The sequence below is a fragment of the Barbus barbus genome, assembly GCF_936440315.1.
Source record: "Barbus barbus genome assembly, chromosome: 42".
Taxonomy (NCBI): Eukaryota; Metazoa; Chordata; class Actinopteri; order Cypriniformes; family Cyprinidae; genus Barbus; species Barbus barbus.
Window position 1 is genome coordinate 5,203,904 of NC_136720.1, and position 20,302 is coordinate 5,224,205.

The following is a 20,302-nucleotide window of genomic DNA, read 5'->3' on the forward strand; positions in this document are numbered from 1 at the left end:
ATGTTCATTATACCTGCATATAAATGTAAACTGTTAAGATTAAAATGACTTATTAATCATTTTCACTGAGCTATCGCAGTAGCCACATTCTACTTTAACGTCCTATCACTGTATTTGCATAAGTAAAGGCCTGTGTATTTCCAAGCATCACAGCATATTATCATTGTGAATGTTGTTTTGCTTCTGTAGATTTGTTCATTTCTAGACATTATTATTTAATGTGTTCATTTGTTTATTTGTAGTTTCACTCCATACCCAAAACCATTAAACCTGTGGGCAAACGAACTTCTTGTCTTCAGAGTTGTGTGAAGGAAGTGGAGTTGACTGTCTGACTGTCGAAACAAAACTAAAGCTATGTTGAGGACAGTGCAAAAAATATACTGGCTTTATGTTGTTTCTACATTAATTTAAAGATTAAATTTGAAATTATTGCAATGTAAAATGATTTTAAAAACTTTAATGTTAAGTGGGATTAATCACGATTAATTTCAGAAAAAAATGTGCGATAAACAAAGGTGTGTGGTGTGGGCCAATGGGATGTAACTAGGAAAGTGAAAGCAAAGAAGAAGAAAGACTCAGGGAAAGAAAACAAAAAGAGACCACAACGCATGGACATAACATACAGATATGCCAGTATTTTTAGTACTTTTGATTGCTTCAAACTAAAATGATGTGCACTCTTATTGTGTGTGTTTGTAGATTGTCTGGCTGTATGGTGACAGAGAAAGGCTGTCGTTATGTGTCTTCAGCTCTGAGTTCAAACTCCTTACGCCTGAGAGAGCTGGATCTGAGCTACAATCACCCTGGAGATTCAGGAGTCAAACTGCTCTCTGCAAAACTGGAGGATCCAAATTGCACACTGGACAAACTCAAGTATGTTGAGCAGGAAGAGTTACACTGCTGTTTCTTTACTGATTGGATATGATGTGCAGAATGTGAACACTGTGTGTTTTATAGTGTGGATCATGGAGGAGAGTTCAGGATTACCGCAGGCCTACACAAATGTATGTCTGCAAATGCACACCTTTAGTGAGTGTTGTTGTGTTGTGTTGTTCTAGATGTTCTCTCTTCTTGTGTTCAGATGCCTGTTTTCTTACACTGGATCCAAACACAGCAGATACTCTTCTCTATCTGTCTGAGGGGAACAGAAAGGTGACACGTGTGAATGAGGAACAATCATATCCTGACCATCCAGAAAGATTTGATGTATGTAGTCAGGTTCTATGTAGAGAGAGTCTGTCTGGACGCTGTTACTGGGAGGCTGAATGGAAGGGACATTCTGTCATATCAGTGACATATATAGGAATCCGCAGGAAAGGACAGAGTCGTAACTGTTGGTTTGGACGAAATGAAAAATCTTGGAGTCTTATCTGCTCTGATGACAGATTAGTTGCCCGTCACAATAATAATTCAACTGACATACATGTCCCCTTACGTTCCTCTAAGATAGGTGTGTATTTGGACTGGTTGGCTGGCAGTTTGTCATTCTACAGCATTTCTAACACTCACACATTCACACACTTACACACATTCACCTCCAGATTCACTGAATCTCTGTACGCTGGATTTGGGGTTTATGGTGGCTCAGTGTGTTTGCGTAGCTGTGTGCAACAAATTAGTCGGCCTACCGCAGGGGTTTTCAAGCAGGTCAGGGGGCGCACTAGGTATGGGAAGATTCCCTGATTCGCTCGGTGCATCTGGAAAAAAAATTAACGTTGCGATGCATCAGTTTAAAAAGTGTGCATCGCATACAAGTTGTCATTTGTATTGCGATGCATCGTTTCTAACATATTTGCATTGGTAAAAAACGATTTATTTGTATATAATTACTAGTGGATGCGCTATTGTTTAGAAAGTGACAAATATTTTATATGTAGATTGATTTCTCCTCTCTAAACGGTGTCTAAAGCGCGTTCTCTCATTACTGCTGCGTGAATATGATGAATCACAACAACACTATGGAGACCTGAGGAAATAAAGTGACATACTGCCAAGTACGGCGACCCGTGCGCTGCATTTAACCCATCCAACGTGCACACACACACCGTGAACACACACCTGGAGCAGTGGGCAGCCATTTATGCTGCGGCGCCTGGGGGGCAGTTGGGGGTTCGGTGCCTTGCTCCAGGGCACCTCAGTCGTGGTATTGAGGGTGGAGAGAGTGCTGGACATTCACTCCCCCCACCTACAATCCCTACCGGCCCAAGACTCGAACCCGGAACCTTAGGATTACGAGTCCGACTCTCTAACCATTAGGCCACAACTTCCCCAATAATGATATGTGCAGCCAAAATATGTGCAGTAACTGTAAAGAAACTATTGTAATGGGTAAATAAAATGTTAGATAATACAGTCCTAATTACTAAGCTCAGTTGAGTTCATGTGTGTTTCTTAGCAGTTAAAATGTAGTTTTAATTTTGTGATTTTAACTTTTAGTTTTTAGTGATTGTTAATGCTTTAAAGAGCAATGTTAGATTGTAAAGTTCTAAAGCTATCTGTTCTAACTAAAAGGTACAGCTGTCATAAAACCAGAGAGAAAGGATGCATGGGTATGATAGTATGCGAGAGAGTGAGTGTTAATATCATTGTGTTCCTATTGGTCAGTGTTAGAGGAGCTCAGCTTAGCCTGACAGTTAGTCTGCCCTGAACCAGGTTAGCTTTCCAGCATAAGTAGCCACAGTGACTGAGGTTGATCTTTGTTAAATTTGCTTTATGGAACCAAATAATTTGACAGTGAGTTAGACTAACTGAAATAAGCCTGGCCTATTTGGTAAACTTGTTTTATGAAACAGGCCTCGAGGCGTTAGAAGTCAGAAGACACAAGTTAATTTATGATTTGCCGTCTGTCTGAGCCAACGAAATAAAATAAATCTTTTTTCCCATTGCATCGTATTGCAACGAATCACACTGTGTTGAATCGAATTGAATTGAAATCAAATCACACTGCAACGGGTGAATCGTATCGCATCACATCGGTAACTGCTTCATATGTATCTTCAATTTGGGCTTGTAACCCAAAGGTCGTGGGTCGAGTCTCAGGTCCGGCAGGGATTGTAGGTGGGGCGCTCTCTCCACCCTCAATACCATGACTGAGGTGCCCTTGAGCAAGGCACCGAACCCCCAACTGCTCCCCGAGCGTAAATGGCTGCCCACTGCTCCGGGTGTGTGTTCACGGTGTGTGTGTTCACTGCTGTGTGTGTGCACTTTGGATGGGTTAAATGTAGAGCATAAATTCCAAGTATGGGTTACCATACTTGGCCACATGTCACGTCACCATCAGGACCATGCCATATTTTTACATTTAATTCTGCCCTTCAGAAGCTACAGAAGATACTGTTATGTTCATAAATTTACATACCCCTAGCCAGGGCTCCAAACTGCGACTAAAATGGTCGCATTTGCGACCAAAAATATTAATTTGCGAGTGAAGTTTTTGCTGAGGTCGCCACTGGCGACTATATATAATTTGCATGAAAGGACTTTTTTCCCCGATGGTTTTGCGCTCACATCTTTTGTTATGTTCACGTATTAAACTTACATAAGACGATGCGCATCAAAGTTTTACTGAAAAGAGTTTCAAACAGTCCTGGTCTCTGCCGCACACAGTCTGCTGAACGCAGTGAGAGAGACCTGAAAGGGCCTGTTTACACCTGGTCACTTCATGCATTTTCTCTGATCGGATATCTATATGATTTGTTAAAACGTTTCCCCATTTACACTTGGCCACATAAATGTGTCTTCGCAAAACGGATATAAATCCATTCTTCAATTCCCGCTTCATATGCAAATATAACGGAGTTCACGTCAATGAAAGCAATGGATAATTTTATTAATTATCAGCTAATTTCAATATCAGAGACCGCAACGAGAGCGCGCGGCATCAGCACTGGAAAGATAGGCTAGTCTCGCTACTTTTAATGAAGAAGATTGTGTGTTGAGCGTCTGCGGCTTACTTTCAGGTTCATTCAGTTTGCGCGTCGCTTGCTGAAGAAATACTCCGCTACTCATCCGCGGTGATGCTTGTTGCATTGCGCTGTCATATCTGACTATGACATGCCATATAGCCTATAAAACGCTCACACGTCTATTATTTTAATATTATGGGAGGAGTAAAATTACCATATGTGGTTTCAACAACCAGATGCATTTACACTTGTCCGGTTTCGCCCAGACCACCTCCTGAAGTGGTTCGAGTGATTGGATTTATATCCATCTCGAATGAGTTTCGGACGGCATTTACACCTGGTCTTTTCAGGATCAGATAGCTATCCGATCAGGAAAAAATGCATGAAGTGACCAGGTGTAAACAGCCCCAAAGTGCAAGTGCAGAAAAGCCGTGTCTATTTCGTGCACAACTTGAACAAACTTCAACAGGTAAAGCTGTCAGCTCTGTGGATACTTATCGAGTTCTTAGTCTATATGCTGTGTTCTGTTAATGCATGGACTTCCTGTTATTTGAAGCGCACTTGCCATCCAGTAATCGCAAAAAGCTTTGTGCTGTCTTACTTTTTAATAAACAAAGTATCAGCTTTAAAATGCTACGAAATTCAAATGATGCGGTTTGTGTGCTCTTTAATGCGGACCACAAGCGCACACTTTGGGTAATATAAACACCAGTACCCCGCGTCCACACGGTCCGTGTATGCGTCCGGATTCCGCGAGCGGAGAGTATCGCACTTAATGCTCAGGCGCGATCTCTTTAGCACCTCAGTTAAAGCAGCAAGTGAACCCATTATATATTTCGATTTACTACTATAGTATGAAATGAACATGATCAAAAGGTAGGCAATAAGAAAGCCTATAGTACAACTTACTGAAATGTTTTATGTAAAAGCTCATTATTTCAAACTGAGGAAATGTATAAAGCTTGTAAACATTGCATTGTAATACATTTACCTCAGAATAACCACTCAGTGTCCATAAACTCATCAGTCAGCTAGAAAAATAACTATAACTATAACTATAAAATAAACTATAAAGGAGCGTTTTGCTATATTCATGCGCTGTTGCATATTAATATTTTTACTTATTCTGTTGTACATGATTCAACTCCTCCTATAAAATTGCATTTTACTAATGAAGAAAAACAGACTGAATGTGTGAAAGACGTGACAACATTTATAGGATGCACTGCACTCAGTTGCCAAGTGATGCTTATGGTCCATGATATTGGTATAGATTCTGTGTAACGAACAATTCTTTGTGACTGTATATTTCAAGTTGTAAAAGACATTTAATTCACACTTTAAGTGAACCCTAGTCCCCCGGTCGACCTGATCATCTACAAGATGGATTAAAATGCTGATAAAGCCTAGAAAAGATAAGACATAAACACATGACAAAATGATTGAAATGTTAAAATAGGGGGGAAAAATAAAATGATAATAATAAAATAAACTACTTTTATTCTGTGGCACCTAAAAAAATAATTTGGCGCCTAAGTTTTTCTTTTATAGGAGCCAATGGCTCCTTACTCGATTTTTTTGTCTGGAGCCCTGCCCCTAGCAGAATATGCAATCATTTTAACAAAATAAGAGTGATCATAAACATTACATGCTATTTTTATTTATTACTGTCCTGAATAAGCAATTTTACATATTTACAAAAATTAAACAATTTATAAAAATGAAAATGTATAGTTTATAAAACCGTTCAAAAGTTCACATACACTTAATCCTTAATACTGTGTCATTACCTGGATGTTTTGTGATAGTTTTTCATGAGTCCCTTGATTGTCCTGGACTACAGGTTCTACAATCTACTTACGCTTAAAGTGTTTTGGGAAATGCAGCACACGCAATATGAAGTCGTGGCCTCGAGATCCTATGTTGAGGGAACAACATCGATTTCTCGTAAGTAAACAAACCGGTGAGACCATAGCAACCTGGGATTATCAGAGATTTATCCATCCCAGTCTTGTTGTCACATGTATGTTCCTGGTTAGTTTACGTTTTTTCCTTATTTGGTCACGTTCCTGTGTTCCCTGATTAGTTCATTCTGTTCCACCTGTGTCTGGTTAATTATCTCATTGGTTTCCTATTATTTAAGCCCTATGTTCTCCTGAGTTCCTTTGTCCTGTATTTTCTTGAGTTAATGTGTTTGTGGTTGTATGTTCTCCTAGTGATTCGCCTGTCTGCTGAGTTTAAGTTTACATTAAAGACGGCTTTGTGCGCTTATCTACAGCCACTAACTGTTACACTTCTAAATCCGTTAACTGATCATGTGTTTTTATTTAATTGTATATTATCAGTAGTATTAAATATATATTAATATTGTTATTAAACTGGTTAGGGCTATGTTTTTACATTTATTGTTATATATGCTTATTTCACCTCTCAAGTCGTGTATCGATTTACCTAATTAATTCTGTATAATTATGCTAGTATTGCATAATTATGCTAGCAGTGCAAAAACTGTAAATGCCTGACAGTTATGCCAATAAAGTTTTGACTTTATGATTTGACTTCAAAGCTTTTTTGGCATGTTGAGCATTTACAATAGGCTATCATTTACAAAACTATTCAGAACGTTACGTAAAGAGATCGAAATGAAGGGTAAAAAATCATAGACATAACAATGAATATAAAAATATAACCAATAATAATAGTATACAAATATTATGGAAAAAAGATGATCAGTTCATGGACTTACAAGACTGTGGGATGGATAAAAATGTTTTCTTATAGGTCTATTTTATTTTATGTGTTTAACATTTATTCATTTTTTGGGAACCAAATAATAACGTTAGGAAAATGTTCTTTTTAGGGGTTTTTTGTAACCATAAAATAACGTTCCCAGAACGTTGCATGGTGGTTATTATTAAATTACTTCAAACTTATAGAGAACAATGGTTAGTTTTAGGTTATTTTTATATATAACCCTGTAAAAATATATTTCCAATGAAAACGTTGCAGATGTTTTTCTTGTGTGTAATGACCTATACAGAGCCCTGAAATTCGTTTAATGCAGCATTTATTAAAATACAGAAATTATATCAAATCAAAATAAGTTTTAGCAAGGAGTGATAACAGAAATCATAACTTTGTGGGAAGAATAAAAATACAAGAAGAATGTTATTTTTCTTTTTTGATCAACATTTTCTGTAGTTTTAAATAGAAGATATTTACAAAGTCATAATTATAATAAAAACAGAATACTTTCTTTAGTTATTATACAAGGCATATTTGTTCAATGAAAACTTCGAATCGGAACAGATTTGCATTTAAAATGGTATTTTCATGTTGACGAACTTCTGGTTTAAGCCACGCCCACTTCCGGATCCATCCGAATACAGATACAAATCATTTTGAGATTGTCACAGATACAAATAATGGCTCCGCTTCACACCCCTAATGCATACTGACCTTTGTCTGAGGTAAATTTCTCAGAAAATCAGGGGGCGCAGCAACAAAACCATGGGTAATTTTCATAAGGGCTGTTAATACTGGAAATCTCTGAACACGTCTAGTGGGTGCAATCAGAAATATCCATACACTTGAGATGTACTGAGATTTTCGGATACGGGATATGATATGTACGTGACTCAGCACACTTGTCTGGGAAATTTTCGTACAGGGGTCGTAAACCTTAAGTTTCACTGAAATTTCCATTGTCCGATTTATCCCGGAAATTTGTCTTTTCATGCAGTGCAAGGTTTTGCTACCAAGTACTAAGTCATGTTTTTTGCGAAGGGGTCAAATACTTATTTCACTCATTAAAATGTAAATCAATTTATAACTTTTTTGAAATGCATTTTTCTGGATATTTTTGTTGTTATTCTGTCTCTCACTATTCAAATAAACCTACCATTAAAATTATAAGACTGATCATTTCTTTGTCAGTTGGCAAGTGTACAAAATCAGCAGCGGATCAAATAATTTTTTCACCACTGTATACACACACACACACACACACTATTCTTCAATCACTGCAGTATTTAAGCAAAACATTGAGCAAAAACACTTAAAATCCATTAAATGGAGACAGATTATTGCCACCTGGTGTAAAAAATAAAGAAAATCATCTGTAATGCCATGGTGTAGCCACTACATGCTTGTCTTATGTATTACCTAGTTCAGGCGTCTCCAACCCTGCTAATGGAGAACTACCGTTCTGCAGAGTGATGCAACATTAGTTATGAACACCTGTTTGTTTCAGCTGCTACTGTGGAGGAACGAGGGAGTGCAGAGATGAAGGAGGTCAATAATAAACAGGCTTTATTCATCCAAATAAAGCATCACAAGGAACAGGCAGTAACACAAACATAGCACTTGGGGTAGACGAACAATACCGGATACGGGACATGGAAAGACACAGGGCTTAAATAGAAGGAGAGTAAACGAGGAAGAACTGAAACAGATGAGCAGTAATGAAACACAGGTGGGACTCATGGGACTAAACAAGAACAGGAACTGGAAAACCATATAAGGGCAGTTTGACTTGCTTTCATACATCTACAAAAGTACTTGAGAATAAAGAGTTTTAGAAAGGTGACGTTTTGAACATTTCATTTGAAGCCACCATTATGGTTGTTGGTGTTTCCTTTAGTTGAGCACTTTTTTTTTTAGCAGAATGAAACAGATTAACAGCAACAACTTGACATAATGACCTACACAAAAGCTGAGAGCAATGACAGTAGAGCACTTGACTCAACTTTTGTTCAATTAATTCTTTTATTTAACTGCAATAACACTTGTGTATTATTACAGAAATAGATTGAAGGAGAAACAGATCAGCTTAAGTTAAATGTTTTTGACTTTCAGTGGACTGTGTAGCATTGGATTAATCACGAATGACTCAAAGCAACGATAACACACAAATCATACTCTAAAAATACACAAAACAGGTGACTATGAAGTCAAAAAATGAGCAAAAACTAAAATTCTTGTGTTGCATTTCATGTTTCAACACTTTGGAAAGTGTTAATTAAACTTGATTTGTAGGTTGTACCCCCCCCAAAAGAAATCTGTATTTCTCATGTTTCCTACGGTGATAAATTTTGATCAAGAACAACACGTGTGACTATTTTTATTGTTTGTTTGTTAATATAGCAATCACTGCAAGAGTCACCAAGTTTCACACCATTCTGATCAAAAAACAAACAAACCAAACAAGTCAAGTTCAAGTTGAGCTTTATTGTCATTACATGTGGGGACATACAGTGGAACGAAATGTCGTGCCTCGCAGGACCACGGTGCTACATAAATGCAGACATACAACAAAGTAAAAAAACACTATAAACCTACACACAACTAACCTACTGACAGATTTAACTATAAGTATACTATAAATATTTACCCTATACAAAAAAAAAAGATAAAAAATACTAACTATACGAATGCTTCAGATAAAACCAGAATCTACACTATTCATAGTCTATGTGTCCTCTTTGCACTAACAGCTATGAAAAAGTGACTTTTAGGAAAGAATGGGAATTGAAAGCACATGTTAGTAGAATGAAAATTGTTTTTCAAAACTGTATCAAACCAGTAAACTGCAAATCCTTTGTTTTAAGTATGCGCTCACAACACAATGCTGTTTGATTGAAATTCATTTCATAAGACGACAATGAATGCTAATGATTTCAAATTTATTACTAAGTTTCAAAAGGGTTTAATCTGTTATCAACTAAAGAGTGTTACCAAACCAGCATGCAAATTACGTGTTATAAAGTACAACATAACATTTATGAAAACTTCTCTTTTCATTGCCTTTTTTGTGGTTTTTAAACTTATCTCATGAAACAGCCCGCTTTGCCATTTTTCATATTCCACCTGCTTCCCCAAACAACACCAGCTGGGACTGTGACAAATGCTCCGGTGCCCGTTTCAAACAACAGGTGGCAGGAGTTTCACCTCTTCATGGACTTCAGGCATTTGTGACAGGCCAACCAAAAGCTCTTAAGAGTGTCAGTGTGAGGTAAGAAAAGTACATATATTAATTCTAAAGAAGCGCACACATTAACAAATAAACACTTTTTACTGAAGAATGTGACTTTACCTTGGTGACAATCCAGCAAAGACGCAAACATAAGATAAGGTTCATTATTTAGAATTGACCATTTTTTAGGAGTAAAGTATATAAAAAAAAAAAGCTACTGGTGTTATACGGTGTTCTGCCTTGGTTTCCTCGGGGCTTTTTGAAGTTAGGGTTGAGTCCACTAATTATTTTCTCGGGAAAAACAACGAAATTGACTCTACATACTTATGCACATGATAAAGGATGTCTTGAATGTCCCAAAAAGATCAACAACTCATTTTCGACCAAAATCGAAATTACGGTCTTTTGCCTTTGCACGGCAGTATAGTGGTATTCCTAACTGAGGGATTTCTCATTGTAAGAAATTATACAGTTTAGTGATCTGTCTTTTATAATACAAGCTACAATAGGTAATCAACCAAAAATGCCATTTATTGCCAATTATTATTAGGTTTAAGGGGGTGAGTGTAACGGAGGCCACCTGGGAAGAGCTGTGTGGGAAAACCTCACTCCCCAGATTTCAGGAGCTGATGCTAGAAGCCAGGGTCTTACCGTCCTTATCAGAGCACCTACATCCCATGCTGGAAACACTGGTTCAAATCCTGCTCAGACTGAGTGAGGGGAGAAGAACCAGAAGGGTTACATTGGTGCCATGACCCAGATGAGAACCGGAAAGTCATGTGCCAACTAATTTCTTCTATGAATCTACCTGACTTTATACCTGGGAATATGGCACACAAGCGCCTCCTAGAGATGTTTAGTAAAATTACCTCATTAAAAAAATCTGGGTAACAGTTAACAATATTACAATATCCACAATGCTCTGATCAGATGCTTTCACAAATGGCATTTTATCACCTCATTTACTTTGCACGCAGCACATATTTACATATTAACCAAGTTTACACCCGGAATTAAGATCTGATCGTAAATAACTTTAAATACAGGTGCAAATGTTTGAGCTTGTCTACTTTCAACCACTTCCAGAGATAGTGGAAAACACATTTGACCAGATTGCTTTTGTAGTGTAAACACTCGTGTGGTCAAATGCATTCAAACAGCCACAAAAGACTGCCTACACTCCGCCCACTGATATAATGCGTAAACATAATGGGAAGCATCTTTCCAGATGGGATACAATCTTTGTGCTTGGTAGGTTTTTTCATCTTCAACTTCAGCTGACAATGTTCTCCACCAATCCTCACTTCTAACATGCATCCACAACATTGGTGTGGTTTTGCAGCCATCAGTGTGTAAATTGCGTGAATATATTTTATCCGTTTGATCAAAAAGTTTAAATAAATTGTTTGCATTTGCAAAAAAACATGCATTTACCTGCCCATTGAAAAAAATGTGGAGAGAGTGGTTGAAAGTGGACAAAAGAGACAGAGACGGCATATTTGTGATCCGATCAACCAAACGAGGTATAATGCTGCCTTCACGTGCTATCGGAATTATCGTGAACGGAGTTTCCGAGTTGGGCAGGTCATAAACTTTAAACATGGTGGAGGGGACAACCATTGCTTCCGTCAATGCTGCTCTCACAACTACATCCCTTTGTCTTGTGGCTAAAGTAGTGTATTTATAGGCTAGATATGAACGATCATTCGAAGCATATTGTATGTTTTATAAGCAGTGAAATTATGCTTTTAAAAGCATTTGACAAATTCCAGAATTGTCAGCAAACTGCATGTATAGCACGGTGAATGTTTATATGATTGTCAACCAATGGGATGCTACATTTGATCTTTCCGACATTAAAGCACTTGAATACGACAAGCTCATAAATCACGATTTCACAAGTGGGAAATAGGACATTTTGGATAGCACGTGAAGGCAGCATAAATCCACTTCTCGGGTATTTTGAACTACATCAGGGGTGCTTCCTTGAACCTAAAGGTTTTATTGTTTCTGCAAGTCTTTCTACAGTGAGGAACAGGAATCGAGTAATAACACCAGAGAGAAGCCTTTACTAAGATGCTTCCTGTCTGTGAAACTTTCCACAGATCCACACTGATGACATAAATACATCATATGTGAGAACGCATGTGGTGATTAAGGGCTGCTTTTTTTCTGAAACACTTTTCGCAGTGACCACATACAAACGGCTTCTCTCCAGTGTGAACTCTCATGTGCCTGTTAAGGCTTCCTTTCCGGCTGAAACATTTTCCACATTGCTGGCAGGTGAAAGGCTTCTCTCCTGTGTGAATTCTTATGTGGGCTTCAAAATTTTGTTTAGAACTGAAACTCTTTCCACACTGAGGGCATGTGTAGGGTTTCTCTCTATGAGTTCTCATATGGACCTCAAGGTTTTCATGTTGATCAAAACTCTTGCCACACTGATCACATGCGTAAGGCTGCTCTCCATTGTGAATTCTCATGTGTCTGTTAAAACTTCCTTTTTGAGCGAAACTTATCCCACACAGTTGGCAGATGAAAAGACTCTCTCCAGTGTGAATTGTCATATGGCAAATAAGATTTCTTTTCCGGCTGAAACCTCTTCCACATTGTTGGCAGGCATAAGGCTTCTCTCCAGTGTGAACACTCATGTGGCCTCCAAGGTTTCCAGGATGAGTGAAACTCTTTCCACACTGAGGGCACACATAAGGTCTCTCTCCAGTGTGAATTCTAACATGTCTTTTAAGAGTTGCTTTTTGACTGAAACACTTTCCACAGTGTTGGCAGGCATAAGGCTTTTCTCCAGTGTGAACACTCATGTGGCCTCCAAGGTTTCTAGGATGAGTGAAACTCTTTCCACACTGAGGGCACACATAAGGCCTCTCTCCAGTGTGAATTCTAATGTGGCTTTTAAGAGTTACTTTTTGACTGAAACACTTTCCACAGTGTTGGCAGGCATAAGGCTTCTCTCCTGTGTGAACTCTCATGTGTCTTTTAATACCTGTTCTACTAAAACACTTTCCACACTGTTGGCAGGTGCAACAACTACTCCTTCCTGTCTTTTGATCCATTTTACTTGAGGAAATTATTTCAGTCTGTGAGCAACCAAAAGATTTTTCTCCAGTTATAAAATCGTGTTGATTTTTCTCTTCCATTTCGTTTAGTTCTTGACTCTCCTCTTTCAGCACCATCAGGTCTAAGATGGAAAAAAAAACAAATAAATTTTTAAGATGTTTGAGATGCAGTTTGACCAATGTTTGTATACATGACCAACCATGCAAGAAGGCGGGACATAAAGAGAAAGGTCAAAGCAATGCAAAAACTCAGACAATGAATGGCGACTGTAGAAAGCAAAAGCCGAATTCCGGACATTTAGAAATCCCAGCCAGATGCATTTTTTAGGTCCAAAAAGAGGACGTCCGGGGAAAAGAGGACGTATGGTCACCCTTGGTGTTTATCTGATTAAATCTCTAGGAACAGTTTGTTCAAATACAATGCCCGAAATGGCAAAAACTACACAAAATGTTCAGGGAAAATTCTAAATAAATGACTTCCTGTTGCATTTTAGATTTTGCTCAAAGAGACGTTTTTGTAGGTAATGGGACATTACATTGTCTACCGAATTTCGTACATGTTCATGTAAGACTTTATGACCAGATAAGAGCCATTATCACTCTAGACGGGTCCCTGCAGCACTTGACTGGCAATAGGCTAGAGACTGCGTTCAGGGTTTAGTTATACTTGTTATTTGAAAATGCAACTGCTTATGTTAGCTTTTAATATACAGTGGGTACGGAAAGTATTCAGACCCCCTTACATTTTTCACTCTTTGTTATATTGCAGCCATTTGCTAAAATCATTTAATTTAATTTTTTTTTCCTCATGTACATGTTCATGTAAGACTTTATGACCAGATAAGAGCCATTATCACTCTAGACGGGTCCCTGCAGCACTTGACTGGCAATAGGCTAGAGACTGCGTTCAGGGTTTAGTTATACTTGTTATTTGAAAATGCAACTGCTTATGTTAGCTTTTAATATACAGTGGGTACGGAAAGTATTCAGACCCCCTTACATTTTTCACTCTTTGTTATATTGCAGCCATTTGCTAAAATCATTTAATTTAATTTTTTTTTCCTCATTAATGTACACACAGCACCCCATATTGACAGAAAAACACAGAATTGTTGACATTTTTGAAGATTTATTAAAAAAGAAAAACTGAAATATCACATGGTCCTAAGTATTCAGACCCTTTGCTCAGTATTTAGTAGAAGCACCCTTTTGATCGAATACAGCCATGAGTCTTTTTGGGAAAGATGCAACAAGTTTTTCACACCTGGATTTGGGGATCCTCTGCCATTCCTCCTTGCAGATCCTCTCCAGTTCTGTCAGGTTGGATGGTAAACGTTGGTGGACAGCCATTTTTAGGTCTCTCCAGAGATGCTCAATTGGGTTTAAGTCAGGGCTCTGGCTGGGCCATTCAAGAACAGTCACGGAGTTGTTGTGAAGCCACTCCTTCGTTATTTTAGCTGTGTGCTTAGGGTCATTGTTTTGTTGGAAGGTAAACCTTCGGCCCAGTCTGAGGTCCTGAGCACTCTGGAGAAGGTTTTCGTCCAGGATATCCTTGTACTTGGCCGCATTCATCTTTCCTTTGATTGCAACCAGTCGTCCTGTCCCTGCAGCTTGGCCAGATCTGTGCCTTGCCACAATTCTGTCTTTGAGCTCTTCAGGCAGTTCCTTTGACCTCATGATTCTCATTTGCTCTGACATGCACTGTGAGCTGTAAGGTCTTATATAGACAGGTGTGTGGCTTTCCTAATCAAGTCCAGTCAGTATAATCAAACACAGCTGGACTCAAATGAAGGTGTAGAACCATCTCAAGGATGATCCGAAGAAATGGACAGCACCTGAGTTAAATATATGAGTGTTACAGCAAAGGGTCTGAATACTTAGGACCATGTGATATTTCAGTTTTTCTTTTTGAATAACTCTTCAAAAATGGCAACAATTCTGTGTTTTTCTGTGAATATGGGGTGCTGTGTGTACATTGAGGAAAAAAAATGAACAAATGATTTTAGCAAATGGCTGCAATATAACAAAGAGTGAAAAATTTAAGGGGGTCTAAATACGGTTTATCTAGACCCACTGTACGGTTTTATCCTGATTAAAGCTGTAATACAGCAGAATACATGATTGCGTTGTAGCATTTTTGTAAAGTAATTGTTTGTTAAAGTAAATTTTTGCACGTTGAAAAATAAATACAACCTCACATTGTGTCAATCATGTTTACACACTGCATCTGAAACGTTCATCCGTCATAAAATTCAGATCAGATTTTCAACATTTTCGCATCCGTAGCAAACCTTTTGATAGTAAAGGACGACAAATACGATCATACAAAAATTCCAAATGGTTTAACTCTTCTCGTAGCTATGTAGAGTGAGATGCAGAGCAGGGAATGTGAGGAACAGGATTAAGAACCGCTGCTTTAGAACACTGATTTTGAAACATGTGAATTCATTAGAATCATTAGAAGACAGAATCATGATTCATAGATGAATACATTTTTTTTCGTGCACCCCTAGTTTTGATGGAATGGCAACATGGCCTCGCCCCCTTTGTTGCATGTTCCTGGGGGCAGGTTTTATGTAAATTTCAGGGTTTATGACATCACCAACCAGGAAAGTAGCTCATTGCAGTCCCTACCAGCCATAATTGTTGGCATTAAACTGCCATAATTTTAAAAGATGAAATCTCCGTTTGCATAGAACTTTTAGATTTTGTTTATGCTCAAACAGCAACATTACACACCAAGTTAAAAAAAAGTGAAATCACAATCAACCAAGGTATAAAGTTTTGTGCTACAGAATTATTACATAAACCTTGATTTAAGATTAATTCTTGCAAAACTGAACATTAATCGGAGGCCAAGAAGCAATAATGATCAATAATGAATTGTTGCTTTCACCAAATTTGCATTGTATATGTAACTATAAAATATACTCCCTCTTCAACAGGCATTTAGTTGCATGTCAGTTTTATCTCTTTCAGGATAAATGAATGAATTCACGTGTTGTAAATAATATCTGCATAGCCGCACATAGCTCCTAAATTTACTGAGCAAACATGCACATTAACATATTCAACAACACTTTAACATTTATTTACATATATTTGAGAATCTGAATATCAAATGTTTAGCTGTTTTGTCTTTGTTACTCTAGTTATAACAGATGGCAGCACAGCATTTTTAAATGACTGTCTTCATGAGTTTGTCTGCATCCATATTGCATTTTTCCTCTTTAAAGTGTGGTATTGCAGCAGATATTTCTTCTAGTTCTTTCTACTCATATTTTTAAATCTGTTTGATTGAGGTTCCAGATAATGGCTCAGTGGATTAGATAGGAGCATATGTTCTCATGCACATGTGCAAAGTCTATTGCAGTTGTTATTTCTATGAAATGATTTTGTCTTTGCTATTTTGTTACTAATAAAAATAAGGCAGTGGCTATTTGCACTAAGTGTAAATAGTGATAGAGGCTATTTACACTGAAGCGGGATGTATATATAGCGAACCTATATATAAATATTTAAATACCGATTTTATTAATTTCATTAATCAGGGACCTTCACTTTCACTAAAAACAGCTCATTTCTGCCAAAGATCTGCATCTTCGGAAGCAGAGCTGCACGGAAATCTTCTCAGGTGCTGCCTCTGTCATTTGTCTCTTTGGCTATATAGTCAATTAAAATCCTCTACAGTGTTTGTGTAAATATAAATGTACACTCAGGATGTTTGGGGGATTTATGTGGGTTTTTTAAAAGTTATGTTTCTACAAAACTGCCAATTTTTATGTAAAATTCAATTAATAATAAGATCTACATTTTTTTAGTTTCATTCATGGAGATAACATGAAAAATGTCCCATGGTTTAACAGAAGATTGCTCCCATCTACTGAAAAACAAACACTTTTGAAATTAAAAGAAAATTACATTTCAACTAAAGCCCCTAAAATGGCTGCAGATTTAGATTTATTAGATCAGGGATGGGCAACGGGCAGCCCCCAATGTCTTTTAGTACGGCCCACTGGATCAATACTCCGATTTTAAAACAATTAAGACTCTATGATTATTAACAATCTACCATGTTAACAGATATTTTGATTACCTTAATCCAGCTAAAGTCATACTCAAAGTAAACAAATCGAATTAAGACATGTGGACTATTCCTATTGGAGTCACATTATTGAAGTGCAGAATAGACATGTATACACACCTTAAATCACACAATTACCGTCGCATAGGTCTTTTCGCTGCATTTTGCGACAGGACACACACGGCAGTGGTCAACTGTTTGACGGCAAATAAAAGAGCATGGCTTCAACAACGCCTTCATCAGTTTGCACTTACAACATTACAAATAATTAACTGCACATGAAGCTTTTGTAAAATTAAAAATGAAGCACCCAAAACTGTATATGGCATCATAACGAAAGATGAACTATGTTTATACGTGAAATTCTGGAGGAAACATCGGATGGCGTTGCATGAGGAAGGAATGACGTGTGCCATTAATCGATCTACAGGTACATCTAAAAAAAAAATTTGAATATCGTGAAAAAGTACATTTTTTCTTGTAACTTATTTCAAAAAGTGAAACTTTCATATATTTTAGATTAATTTAATTTTTTGTTTTAATTTTGATGATTAGAGATTACAGCTCACTAAAGTCAAAAATCAGTATCTCAAAATATTAGAATATTTACATTTGAGTTTCACTCAATGGCCATCCCTACAGTATAAATTCAGAGTATCTCTTGTTCTTTGAAACCACAATAATGGAGAAGACTGCTGATTGGCAATGATCCAGAAGACGAACATTGACGACCTCCACAAAGAGGGTAAGTCACAGAGGGTCATTACTGAAAGTTGTGGCTGTTTACAGAGTGTTGTATCAAAGCATATTAAATGCAAAGTTGACTGGAAGGAAGAATTTGTGCAGGAAAAGGTGTACAAGCAACAGGGATGACTGCAAGCTTGAGAATACTGTCAAGCAAAGCTGATTCAAACACTTGGGAGGGCTTCACAAGGAATGGACTGAAGCTGGAGTCAGTGCATCAAGAGTCACCGCGCTCAGACGTCTTCAGGAAAAGGGCTACCAAGCCACTTCTGAACCAGAGACAACGTCAGAAGCGTCTTACCTGGGCTGTGGAGAAAAAGAACTGGACTGTTGCTCAGTGGTCCAAAGTCCTCTTTTCAGATGAAAGTAAATTGTGCATTTCATTTGGAAATCAAGGTCCCAGAGTCTGGAGAAAGAGTGGAGAGGCACAGAATCCATGTTGCTTGAAGTCCAGTGTGAAGTTTCCACAGTCAGTGATGATTTGGGATGCCATGTCCACTGTGTTTTCTGAAGTCCACAGTCAACGCAGCCATCTACCAGGAAATTTTAGAGCACTTCATGCTTCCTTCTGCTGACAAGCTTTATGGAGATACTGATTTCATTTTCCAGCAGGACTTGGCACCCGTCCACACTGCCAAAGGTACGAAAAGCTGGTTCAATGGCCATGGTGTTACTGTGCTTGATTGGCCAGCAAACTCACCTGACCTGAACCCCATAGATTCTGTCAAGAGGAAGATGAGAAACACCAAGACCCAACAATGCAGATGACCTGAAGGCCGCTATCAAAGCCACCTGGGCTTCCATACCACCTCAGCAGTGCCACAAACTGATCACCTCCATGCCACGCCGAATTGAGGCAGTAATTAAAGCAAAAGGAGCCCCTACCAAGTATTGAGTGCGTAGAAATGAACATACTTTTCAGAAGCCTGACATTTCTGTTTAAAATATCCTTTTTTTATTGATCTTATGTAATATTCTAATTTTCTGAGACACTGAATTTGGGATTTTCATTATCTATAAGCCATAATCATCAAAATTTCAAGAAATAAAGGCTTGAAATATTTCACTCTGTGTAATGAATCTATATAATATATGGGTTTCACTTTCTGAAATGAGTGACAAAAAATATTGACCTTTTTCACGATATTCAAATTTTTTGAGATGTACCTGTACATACTATAACATGTAAAACAGGAACATGAAAAGAATATTCTAAAACGAACTCATGTAAACACCGTAAACATAATATTGTCTTATTTAGAATAAGGCAAATAATTAGATTACTGATGTCCATGTAAATGTAGTGATTCATTGACCGATGGCTTATCACCTGAAATATGTAAGTAGTAGCAACTTTACATGGCCGCTCTATCTGATGTTAATCTAGAAATATGTGCTGTTCAAGTGTAGACACTGAAGAGTAGCGCGCTCACTGCAGGACAGATGGAGGCGGCGGTGCGTCACTTGCTCTTAAAATACTCCCTCATTTTTGCTTAATACAGATAAGTGTAATAAATTTGTCAAATCTGTAAAGACTCTACGTTTATTTGCGTGCACTCACAATAACAGCAAAATAATGAAAGCAAACCGTTTTCTGCCGTCTCAGTCTCTGTGAACTTGAGTGCGAAACTCCAAAACCCAGTGTATATTGCCTTACAGACATGAACATATATCTTTGGATATATTAAAAATAATTGGAAACTGGATAAAATATATCTTGTCTACTTTCAAATGAACCAATTCAAATGGAAAACAAATATTTTCAGATTATGTAATCCGTACGAAACTGAAACACGTAGCGCATCACTACTGCGGAGATGAGTCAGTGTCACCGACATCTCTTAAAGCGAAAAACAAAGATAGCACTAGTTTATTAATAAATTATGTAAAATAAAAATATTAGTGCTGTCAATCGATTAAAAAAATAACTAAGCTAATTTTTTTCTGAAATTAATCACCATTAAAGTTAATGTAACTAAAATTTAAGTTTTTTATAATTTCACATTCAATTTTCTAATTAATGCAGAAACAACAAAGACAGTATATTTTTAATATTTGTATAATGGCATCTTTTTTTATGACTGAAGGCCAGTATCAGGCTTGCTACCGTTTCCGCGCTCTTTTGGCTCGCTCCTGGCGCTGAAGAGAAGTTGGAGTGCGCGTCTGAAAAGTCTCGTTTGATGTGGTCATAAAGACGTTCTGCATTTAAATAAACGATGTTTCTTGTCACGAAAAAAGAGACAGAAGCAGCAGTTGTGAGTGAGGTGGTCAACCGTAGCCTCGCCCCGGCGTTAAATATTTTTAACACGTTAAACTGAAAGAAGTAATCGCCTGTGTTAACGCGCTAATTTTGACTGCACTAATATTTACATAAATTATATTGTTAATGCAGCCTCCTTACTTTTTTCCCCTGACTCATTCATAATCATTACTTCTGCCGGTGTGCTGTGGCAAGCTTTATGCGAGTGCTTGAGCGCTTATTAGGCCATTGGTTCCCAAACCGGTCCTGGAGGACCCCCTGCCC

General features: G+C 37.7%; 1 protein-coding gene across 1 annotated transcript in view; it reads left to right on the forward strand.

Moving 5' to 3' along the window:
• LOC306861465 (uncharacterized protein) overlaps nucleotides 1–20,302 on the forward strand; it is a gene marked incomplete at its 3' end in the record, with an annotated part of 50,780 nt that overhangs the window by 25,981 nt on the left and 4,497 nt on the right. The window contains exons 7-9 of the mRNA XM_079403716.1: nucleotides 700–873; nucleotides 958–1,004; nucleotides 1,082–1,647. Coding sequence (XP_079259842.1) covers nucleotides 700–873; nucleotides 958–1,004; nucleotides 1,082–1,647 — 787 coding nt within the window. The remainder of the gene's footprint in view (nucleotides 1–699; nucleotides 874–957; nucleotides 1,005–1,081; nucleotides 1,648–20,302) is intronic.